Consider the following 11,818-nt stretch of genomic DNA (forward strand, 5'->3'; position numbering starts at 1 on the left):
GAGTTCCAAGAGACTTGGTTTCTCTCGGAGATTCTATCGAACACCTTATAGACAGCACCAAAATCTCCACACTTTCTATACAAATTCACAAGGGTATTAGCCACAGTCACAGAATCCACTCCGTACCCAAACTTATAAACATGGGCATGAATCTGTTTCCCTAAATCCATGTCCTGAAGATCCGCGACGGCTTTCAACAAAGCAGGGAACGCAAAATTATCGGGTTTGATACCCAAACCAATCATTTCAATGTAAGCCATAACAGCTTCACGGAGCAAATTGGCTCGAACTTTCGACCGGAGGGAGTCAATCCACCACTCCGGAGAGCGTGATTGAGAGATAAGTTTTGAAGGTACGCCATCAACGGCTATTGTTGCAGAGGGTGATGATGTGGCACGAAGAAGATAAGGAGGTTTGTGGCGGGAAAATGGAAGCGGTTGAGAATGAAACGGGAGTGAGAAAGTGAAGGCAAGATGACATGACATGAAGATATATTTCTCGAAAAGGTCGTTATATACTCAGTTAAAATATATACAACAATCAAGCTTCGTGGAGATTTTTGATTTACAGTAGTATGTGTAGACGAAGCGAGGAAGACGAAGAAGAAGACGAAGAAGGAAGATAGAGGATGTATATGGGCCTTAAATGGGCCTAATATATGGGCTCATCAATTATTTTTCCGCTTTATTTGCTTTAACAGAAACAGAGTATGAATATGTAGTGAGAGAGAGAGATAGAGAGAGGAATTCAAAATCAAACAAAATCAGATCATCGCGCCATTAGCAGCAGCTCAGAGAAAGCTTCAGTCGGAAAAAAAAAACTCAGAGATGGCGGAGTATCCTTCTGCGATTGAGAGAGCGGTTGCTTCGTCTCTTCTTGTTCTTTCTTATGGACCTGTGCTCTTCTCACCTACGAGGTTCGCATAACCCAATCGTTTTCAATTTCTATGCCTAATTGTGAGGTTCGCGGTTTCAGATCTGTGTTATCTTCTTCGTTTGGTTACGATTATCATATTGGGTGATTATTAGGTCGGAATCTGTTGAGGAATCGAGCTATGTAAGGAAGTGGTGTGAGGAAGGAAGCTCGAACCTGAGCTTGAAGTTGGGATCTAGCGGATCGAGATCTTGTGGCTCGGCTTTGTCCAGCGACGGTTCGTTTGGGAAGATTGAAGATCGTGGATTCAAAATCAATTATACTGGAGATCCGTTTCAACTCGTGAATTTCAAGGTGCGAAACTCTTAATCGTCTTGCGTCTCTGTTTCAGAGTATTCGTTTTGGTTGTTGCTCTCTAGATCTGAATTGGTTCAAGTGGAATTCGAAATACTGAGGAATTTGATTGATTAGAAACTTCTGGATTTTATTTTTTGCTTCCGCTCGAGCTAAGATTTTGAAGTTTATGCTTTGTTCTTCACCTGAATGACGATCGCTAGCTCTTAGATGTCCCAATTTTGTTCTTACGATTCTGGATTAGTGCTTGTTGTACCAGATACAGATCGTTCTGGAATTTGAAATTTCGAATTCCATGTCGTTGTGATGTTCTAATTTTAGTAAGAAACATATATCTCATCAGAGAAGAAAACTTTGAGTATGTGAAATTTGAATTTCATTGACTGAATTATGCAGACAGCGAGGAAACGCCGATCTCAGGTTATCTGGGGAACCTTCAATTCCAAGCCGACACAGTTGATGAAGAATCCTGCGAGTGATCTTCTCTCAACATCCTCTGTTGATTCCAAAGATGAATCGTGTCTGTCAACTGGTTCAAGCGAGGTTTCCAGCATAGAAAGCAGAATCAAAGTCGGGAATCAGAGAAGCAACGAGAAGCTAAGAGGAGAAAGGAAGAAGATGAAAGATAGTAGCAGCAGGTCGAGTTCTATTCGCCGTAGAGCCAAAGATATCTTGGAGTTTCTTTCCTCAGAGTCTTCTTCTGAAGTCCATATCCGTCAGATTCTCGGCGACAGTCCTGATACCAGCAAAGCTCTCAGAATGTATATACTCTCGTTGTTAAGTAGAAGATAGTTATTGACTTATAATGGTGATCAAATCATCTCAACCTTGTGAACTCGATATCTTGATGCAGGTTATTGAAGATGTCGGAAGTGAAGAGGTTTGGCACAGGAGGAAGACTTGATCCCTTTATTTACAAGGTATGAAACTCAACTTTCACATCCTTCAGTATGATATGATATGATATTCTAGCAATTTCTGCAAAGTACTTGACATTGATCTTTACCTCTTTATTTTTTGTAGATTGCATGAAAACTTAAGACATTAATGCTGGAGGCAGCAGGTAAAACTTATACCCCCTTCCCCACGATTTAGTTATATACAGTCTGGTGTGGTCCTAATACGGCTTAGGAAAACAAAAACTATAACCGGAGTATATAATATATATAGCTAGATATATATTGTCTAAAAACGGCCGCTCTATATAAGAGGTGGCTCAGTTAGATGTTCAGAGAAATAGCTGAAACAACTACTAATATAGAACCAAGGTTGGTTATAAACTTAGAAATCATCATGTTTGTTTGCTTGTTTAAATCTCGCCCTTGGTTTTTCTTTTGAGCTGTTAAAGAATATGGGTTGATGAATGATGACTTATAGTTTACTAATATTTTTAGTGATTTTGCAAATATATATTTTAAATCTTACTTATGGAAAGAGAAATATAATGGCTAATTACTAATTTCGAATTAATTAAAAGAATGAAAGAAATAATCAAATTTCATTGTATCATCTTCTACGAATTTTCGGTGGATGATATGACATGTGTTATGTTTATCTTACAAAGACTAAATCAGTCTTGATTTATTTAAAAGTTACTCATTTGAATCACTAATTAGGGAATAATTTTACTTTAATTGTTAATATATATATATATATATATATATAGTTCAATTAAAGTGCCGCATTCAAAGTTTTTTTTAGATATATCATATATCATATTTACAGCACTTTGTATGATATAATAAAAATATATCTTTATATATCAAAAATATAATAGTAATAAGATTTAGATTAAACTAATAATAAAAGCTAGTTGACCTATATTAATCAAGTGACAATTGTAAATTGTTATGACATTTGTAAGTTCATAATGGAACGTGTCATGTTGTGTTAATTAAGTTTGAAATATTAGATGTTAGGAAAATAAAGTTTACCTATCAAAAAAATAAAGTTTCAAACATTAATTTCTTACGAAAAAACATACGTTACAATTTTAAAGTCCAAAGGTGTTTGTTAACAAGTCCAAAAGAGTCGATGAGATATAGTCCATCCATCGAGAAATATTTGCTTAAAGTAAACGCATACTTTTCAAGCGACTTTCGCGGTATTGCCGCAGTCAAAAAAAATACTCGGCGACCTGCTGCTTGGTATAGTGACGACCCACATTGACGCGTTTTCATTAATTCTAGATTTAATTTTTAGAAATTTTTTAATAAGGAAACGTGAAATAAATTTTTATTACCAAAACAAAAACAAAATTGAAAAGGAAACTGAGAAGAAACGCTAAACTGATTCCTTCCTTATAATCAAAAACGCTTAATTTACAGCTCAGAATAAGTTTGTTCAGTTTCGCCTAATTCCGACCCTATACTTTTATTAATAAATATTAGATCCAATTTTTAAAAAAATAAAATTCCAATTTATGACCTAATCTAGTGTCAATCTGGCACCGATGATTATTACAAGGAGATTAGTTCAATTGAGTTATGGTGGTAAAGATTACAAGGAGATTAGTTCAATTAAAATAGATATGAGGGGCTAACAGAAATAGAATAAAATACAAGGGAGCAAAAGAAAAATTGCAAGAAAAGCAATTAAATAAGTAAAACCCTCGAAAAGAAGAAAGGCGGAGACTCGATCGCTTTTGTGGTTTCCTGGCTGGCTCCTATAAATTGAACGCGACTTGCAATAACCTTCCTCCTCATCATCATCTCCGTCCTCTCTCTCTCTCTCTCTTGACGAAGAAAGAGAAAGAGCACACCACCAGAAAAAAAAAATCCAATAATCATAGAAGAAACAGAAGAAGAAACGATAGATTCTTCAAGGAAATGGGGAAATACACGGAGATGTTGGACATCGGAGTGAGAATCGCGGCGAGGTTTCATTCACACTGTCCTCAGACGGCTCGTCTCTATTACCATCCTCCATCTGACGGCCATCACCATCACGGAGTCACAGATTTGCTCGGAGGTGGTGGGGTTTTTGGTTCGGGTCAAGATTCGACCGGTTTGGTTGGTGGTTTAGGATCCGGAGCTAGTGGTGTTGTTGGTTGCGGTGTCAAATCTTCTCAGGGGTATGATGACGCCAGAGATCTCTTGTTATTCTCTGTTGTTTGATTGAAAAAAAACAAAAAATTATTGGTGTGTGGCGAGAGATTTCATGAGCGTTTTGGTTGATTTTTCTGTTTCTTTAAAAAATTATTATTATTGAGAAAACTATTTATGTTCTTGAAAGAGGATTTGTGATACTATTTAATCATCGCTGGGGAGAAATTGGATTATTTTTGATGAGAAATTAAGTTTGATTCATTTTTTTGCGTGTGTTCAATTGTCTTCTTCTATTTTTGTTCGTTCGGTGTTAGGTTGCCGCATCTTTGGTTTTAACCTCTAAAATTTATTGTCGAAGACTTTTCTTATTCACCCTTTGAGAGATTATTAAAGTCATTGTCTACGGCTGCAACTTGAGATTGGAGCAATTTTTTTATAGTTTAGTTGCAAATTAAGTATTATGATATAGTGGGATTCCTAAGAACATATCAAACTTGTCAAACATCATCATCATTCGTTGAACCACACCCGAATATTCTGGAGCTATAACAATGATTCCGCCGGTTTTGGACAAGAGCGTAAACAAACATCTTCGCTGTCCCGATGGTTTTAACAAATAAAAATACAGGAGGACTGATTTGCTAGTAAATTATTGAAGATCCCACAATTTCACAACACAACAACTGAATCAAAATATTCGGTAGGTAAAGTGAAGCCCTTCATTCTTATCTTTTGCTCAACAAAAGTTACCATCTACAGGGCCGTAAACGATATAACTCTGTTTTCTAATAAACCAGGGGATTACAGATTCATCAAGTACATAATTGTCAATTTGGTACATGAGATTTTCTTTGTGTAATGATAAGATCCCATATCGGTAGGATAGGAGAGATAATGGTAGTATATAAGTGTTCATGGGTTCCTCTCCTCATAACCTAGGTTTTGGGAAGATACCATAGGTCTTGTGAGGCCATTATCTTATATGCAACTCTATCAATTGGTCCGACCTGCCGGCTCGGTATGGCTAGTATGAGCGACATCGCTACTCGATGAGCGGAGTATTGATAAGATCCCACATCGGTAGGATAGAGGAGATAATAGTAGTATATAAGTGTTTATGGGTTCCTCTCCTCATAACCTAGGTTTTGGGGAGACATTAAGGGTTCATGGGCCTTGTGAGGCCATTATCTTGTATGCAACTCTATCATGTACATCCTCTCAACGATCGGTAAAGAGGTTGAAACATTCTAAAACCAAGAATGTCTTGGATTTCTATGGATGGTGATAAAACTTTGTCCTTTATATTGGCTTTCCTCATGTAATGTCCCGTGGAAGTCCTAGTACCGGCCTACTTTATTTCTCAAGGTTGTTTATAGGTGGTTCGAAAGAACATGAATCTGTTTTACGTGATAAAGAATTTTTCATTGTTTTATCAGGTTCATAGTTCACTTCTTTACAAAATTATATACTCAACCACTAACTGTAGAACCAAAGTTTGTAATTGTCATTGATGAAATACCGAAACAGCGTCGTTTCAGGGATTCTCCTTTGATATCACAAACCAACACAGAGCGTTAAGCTAACTAAAACAAGTCCCACGTATAGTGGTCCGACGTTTCCTTGTAAGAAAGTACAATTGGAAATCATGCATTCACAAATAAAAATTACCCACCTTTTGATTAAATATTTGTCACGTGGATTGAAGTTCCAACAAAACACTCGCAAACAAAACATAGTCAGGTTCTTCAAGATAATGCACTCCACTCTGTAGCAAGAGGAAGGATTAGAGATTGAAGATTTAGGAGTATATATATATATCCTGCAGGTTTTGATAACCAAACTTTTCAGTTTCTTCTTCTTTGACGAGTAGAAGAAGTCAAGATGAGTGATCAGCTAGGAAGGATCCTCACAAGGCTGTTCACATATTCAAACCCTAATAGCTTGATAGAAAGATCAATGATCACCTAACTCAAATATTTTCAAGAGTGGGATCTTTTGAGCTTTCTATCAAGCTATGAGGATTTGAACAGGCAGCCATTTTAATACATGTTGCTCACCGATTTTGGTCACTTATGACATCCAAATATAAACCAGTCGTTGCTGATGCCTTCAAAAGCCTTGTGCTAATATAGTCACTTGGCCTGTTAACTTATAAATCAAAACCACTCCGGGCGGTTGATTAATTAACAACGATATATATTATATATATATATATATATATATATATATATGTGGATGTAGCAAGTATAGTGAGATGCAGTGTTTTATCCTCTGGTGGAAGAGAAGGCTCTCTACATATAGCTTTATATACTACTGGAAAGAAATAAAAGCATTCATTAAAAAGTTTAAAACGGAAAATATGGATTTGCCTTCCTATTTTCAGTTTATGTCTCATTTATTCTGGTCAAATATCTCTCATTTATCTTCAGAGTTAATTCAAATAATTTTAGTCTAAAATGAGATTCCCTTTCTCCACCTTGCATGAAACGTAAGACCTGTACAATTCTTCTTCTTATATGAATCATCATCATCTTCGATTCCGCTATATAAGTATTTAATTTGTTGAATTTGGGCATTTTGATTTTGGTATTACTAAATTCTTATTTTCTGTTTAAATGCTAAATCAGCAACAAATGGCCCATTTAGTCATTTTTATTTTATTTTGACTCGGAATTTGAATACATATGCTCTCGTTAAAGCTGAACAACATACACATTGTCTTTGAATACATATTTATCGTGATGGGATAGTTATAAATGTATTTTATTTAGCATATTCAGTTATTCATATTGAGCTATGCTTTAGATTTCAAAACAACATCTTACACACAATTACCAAATATCAACGGCGGCTAGAGGATCATTATTAATATATTATTATTGGATGTTGCACTGTCGCCGTTGGATCTGTATTTAGTATTAACATAGATAATAATAATATATACCGTCGATCGTTTTTGAGATCAAATATACACCGCTGATAATTTTCACACGCAGACGTAAAAGAATCCTAAGTAGACTCTACCGCACTGTATAATTTAGACTCAGCTCCATTGTTCTCTTCTTGCGTTCCTCTCATGTTTTTAGAAATAAAAGAAAGACGTTGAACATATTCATAAGAGCGAAGACTTCTAATTAACAACAACCCCAAAGTAAATTCATCGAACGGAGATGGGGATTGGTGTTTCGTGTTTTGTTTTAATATTCTTAGAAACTTGTAACCATCTATTTTCAGTTAAAAAAGATTGTATTGGTGTCTTCGCGTTTACTTGGTACCTGATATGATTTGATTTGTTGTATCTTGATTTTGTATACAGAGCATATGCGAGATATTTTAGGATTGTTGTTTAGACATATTAACCTTATACAACACTGTGGTGCTTCCCAATGGATTTTCGATGAGGTACTGGTGTTATTAAGCTGTATTCAAACTTCTAGGACCTATTGATTAATCAATTAGATTAACTGTACGGTAACTATTTTATTCAAACTTAACACATGCACATTTTCACATGTCTAGTATAGAAACTATGTTTTGGTTCTATGCCATAGAATTTATGGATTATCAACTTCATTATTTTAGTTTTTGATTTACTTTATGCACTTATATATCCAAACCACATTGTTATATATGAGTTATTTCATCAAGCAATAATGAGTTTTAATTTATGCACTATAGTTATATTGATTTACTTTATGCACACATACTTGGTGTATATGACACTGTAAATGCCGAATACCACGAACTTGACTCTATTAATCTTTTGTACACAATCCTAAAGGTTTTTTTCAAAAAACATTCATAAAATAAAGTAGGATAAAGCTACACAAAATCTGTTTATGTGGGAAGGATAAATGCTAATTAAACGTTGTCTCTTTCTTTTTTAGAAACCACAACACTCTATTCCAGTTTCATTGAAAAAAATAGCTTGATACATTAAACAAGAAAACAAGAAAGCATCACGATCATCTTTAAACCATCATGGATCGTGAATACAACTGTGAATCATTTTATGGATCGTGAATACAACTGTGAATACAAATACTAAATGTGAATCATTTTTTTTTTGTCAAAAAAATGTGGATCATTTCTATTTACTAAATTTTATCCTCTTTTCCCTAAATAAAAGAACCTAATTAGATTCAAGCTCACAAAAAAATATCTAGATCCTTCGATTCACGACCCAATCATAATTAATTCGTCAATTAACAACTTAGAAACTCAGAAACGAATAACAAAATTCAATTTGTCAATTAGCGAATAACTCCGTCGGAACTACCAAATACCTTCCCAACTCACCGATCATCTCATATGGTTTTTTTGTTGCACTTATGATCTTCATTTGTTAATTTAAAATTATTTGCACAATTTTTAATAATTGCCAAAGTTGTCCAACACTCTTTTGAAAATGATTCATTATATATTATAGAGTTGTCGCATTATTCTCTCCTCTACTTGCATGAGCCTTTTGGTTCTTAAAGAAACATCAAAATTAAGTTTGTTCTTAAAAAAACTACACAAACTTAGCACCATAGGTGTGACTCGTCCTATTATATTTGAGAAAATACCTGAAAAAAATTTATGAAAAAACAAAATTAAATATTTTTAATATATTATGTATGCGTATTAAATCCTAAGTCTAATTTATTTTGATGGTAGATTCTTAGTTTTTAATTTGTTTGGCTAATCTCTTAATGAAGTGTATATTTTTTCATAAAAGGGTAATCGTCCCCACCCATTAATAAATAATTACCTTATTCTATAAATTAAATAATTACGATCGAATCTGTATCCGGCAACGGCTATGACCCGATTGGATTGGTTAATGCGTTCAGAAACTCATGTACGCAGACAGACTCGAATATTTGCGTTAGGTTTATTTAGGAAGGGCAAAATAATTTATTCATTTTTTTAGTTAATTTGATAAACATATTTATCACAAAAGATGACTTATACTTTCGGTTTTGTTGTCTATGAGACTCTGACTATGCTAATACGAAAGGGTTCAACATCCCATGTAGCATTTCCAATTCAGGCCATTAAGTTTTTTTCTTTAATTATTTTGGAAAAAATAGTAGGAAGTAAAATGCTCAAATAATCCGTTTATTTAGAAAATAGTAGTTTCTCACTTTCTTGAAACACAGTTTCACTTTGGAGCTTGGGAACGGTTTTTCTTTTTCTTTTTGCTAAGGGAGTAAATATCATATAAAATGAAAAGAGTTTAGATTTACCATGTTGATTTCCAAAATATCTGGTCGCTTAGAAAAAAATGATAAAAAACAAGGAAGGAAAGAGCTTTTTTATCTGATCCAGAGACACATTAGTTATTTGAACTTTGTCCAATGTCTCCTTGCGCTGATTGAGTTGATGATCTCCCGGTCTATGGTTTTGAAGATATATAATTGACTGTGGAATTATTTGGCCATTGTGACGAATATTGTTTCTCTGCTTTCAAATTGCGTAGACTGTGACATGGGAGACAATCTTTCTAAAGATAGAAGGATAAGAGGTGGTTGGGAACCGCTTTGAGCTGTCATGAGGTTTTCTCTCTCCCTCTAGCTAGATCTTTGTTAGCTAGTGATTTGATCGTGTAGATTGTTCCTCTAAACTTATATATCTTGATTTCTTTAATTTATGTTTAGCGCATATTATATCATCCGAATTAGGAATTGACTATATAATTTTATATGTTTTTTGTTTTCCTAGGTGCAGTTACAGTTAAATCCAGTGCATGCCGGTTGCGGTAGCAAGATATGTGAAATCGTTGTGGTCAACTCGCGACGAGGGTGCTACAAAATTAATCACGTTAATGGGATTACCAGTCCTTTGTAATATTTGCTTTCAACAGAAAAAGCAATTGGATTTTTTCAGAGAGCACATGTGATGAGGATTGATTCACTGCTCAGGGGAATGATTAGAGTTGGAGAGCAGAGATCGGTCATAGATTATCTCAAGGATATTCACTGTTTCATACATGTTTCCATGAAACTAGATACAGTATCTCTTAATTAGTCCTCTTTCGTATAAAAGTTTTAATATAAGAGATAATGATGTCCATAAGATATAAATATATTTGCTGTGATACGATCATATCATCCGATGATTCTAGAGATATACATATTCCCAAAAACAGATTGAGGAATTATCAACTTACTATATGAAGACGGCAGAAGCCGCAGAACCGACAGTTACCTCTTGCAATCTTGTAGACACAAATACAAAACAGTAACACATGCTCATTAAGTTTCTTGTTATAAGACTTTATAACCATGTATCAACAAAAAGATGAGGAAAATAAAAAAGTTTGGTTATTGCAGGTCAATGGAGGAGTTATAGCGACTTATAATCTACATTAACCAAACTTTTCAGTTTCTTCTTCTTTGACGAATAGAAGAAGTCAGGATTAATGATGATCAGCTAGGAAGGATCCTCACAAGGCTGTTCACATATTCAAACCCTAATAGCTTGATAGAAAGATCAATGATCAGCTAACTTGAGTATTTTCAAGAGTGGGATCTTTGAGCTTTCTATCAAGCTATGAGGGTTTGAACAGGCAGCCATTTTAATACATGTTGCTCACCGATTTCGATCACTTATGACATCCCAATATAAACCAGTCGTCACTTGGCCTGTTTAACCTATATAAAATCAAAACCACTCCCATCCTTTGTTGGTTAACAACTGGTGTATATATGTGGATGTCGTAAGTATAATGAGATGCAGTGTGTTTGTTATCTATCTATCATCTGATGGAAAAGGCTCTCTACATATATAGCTTTATATACTACTGGAAAGAAATAAAAGCATTCATTAAAAAGTCCAAAACGGAAATATCGATTTGGTCAAATGTCTCATTTATTTTCAGAGTTAATTCAAAGAGTACAAAGTAGATATCCAAAGATAAGAAAGCAAAGCAGGTTACAAAGTATAAAACAATAGTATTTTTCAGTTCCGTTGTTGCAGAAAGAGTACCTTTATGACTTGAGATGTAAAGTGCATCACACACGTTACTATGGATTTTGACAAGCAGATCACCCATTGAAACCAATGCCTGAATGCCTAAAACAAAAAGAAAGCAAAAAACCACCTTGTCAGATGTATTCTGGTAAAAGCATCGATATCACAACAAAAGTTAGAAATCAACTTCCAAGTACGTTTGGCAATATCTTTGATATCACAATCAACAAAGTGACTGGTTTAGAGTAACATTGTATATAGAAAAGAAACTCTTGCTTTTATATATAGAATTGACATCAGTTATCAGACAGAGACAGTCAGCAACCAAACCAAAGACAAAAAAAAATAGAGCAATGCAAAGAAAAAAATAAGAGATTTCAACTTGCCTGGAGGTGAGAACGGTTGTCATTTGGTCCAGAGGGTGATGAGAAACATAGCAAGTGAGCCATTGTTCGTTGAAAGGATCGCCTAGGCAATTGAATTATCTGAAACAACGGAACCATAATATTGTACATAAGTTCTTTACCGCCATTTGTGTGCCATAGTTAGCATGTCCATCAGCAGAGTTTTGGCTGCGGAGAAATCTC

At 34.7% G+C, this 11,818-nt stretch overlaps 3 protein-coding genes across 4 annotated transcripts in view; 2 read left to right on the forward strand and 1 right to left on the reverse strand.

The window, feature by feature from the left end:
- Positions 1-587, reverse strand: part of LOC104712415 (pentatricopeptide repeat-containing protein At3g57430, chloroplastic) — a 4,242-nt gene extending 3,655 nt beyond the window's left edge. Inside the window, exon 1 of the mRNA XM_010429315.2 lies at positions 59-587. Coding sequence (XP_010427617.1) covers positions 59-485 — 427 coding nt within the window. The 5' untranslated portion in view covers positions 486-587. The remainder of the gene's footprint in view (positions 1-58) is intronic.
- LOC104712418 lies at positions 708-2,832 on the forward strand. Of its 2 annotated transcripts, XM_010429320.2 has the most exons (5): positions 708-916; positions 1,029-1,227; positions 1,624-1,988; positions 2,081-2,147; positions 2,251-2,832. In XM_010429320.2, the coding sequence occupies exons 1-5, from the start codon at positions 828-830 to the stop codon at positions 2,257-2,259; spliced, it is 729 nt and encodes a 242-aa protein (XP_010427622.1). In that variant the 5' UTR covers positions 708-827; the 3' UTR covers positions 2,260-2,832. The 2 variants fall into 2 exon arrangements, with proteins under 2 accessions (XP_010427622.1, XP_010427623.1); XM_010429321.2 differs by lacking the exon at positions 2,251-2,832 and having other exon boundaries at positions 2,081-2,153.
- On the forward strand, positions 3,866-4,554 carry LOC109126317. The gene has a single exon (XM_019229804.1). It carries the CDS (start codon positions 4,056-4,058, stop codon positions 4,341-4,343), a length of 288 nt encoding a protein of 95 aa, XP_019085349.1. The 5' UTR covers positions 3,866-4,055; the 3' UTR covers positions 4,344-4,554.

The sequence above is a fragment of the Camelina sativa genome, chromosome 9 (genome assembly GCF_000633955.1).
Source record: "Camelina sativa cultivar DH55 chromosome 9, Cs, whole genome shotgun sequence".
In the NCBI taxonomy this organism is placed as follows: Eukaryota; Viridiplantae; Streptophyta; class Magnoliopsida; order Brassicales; family Brassicaceae; genus Camelina; species Camelina sativa.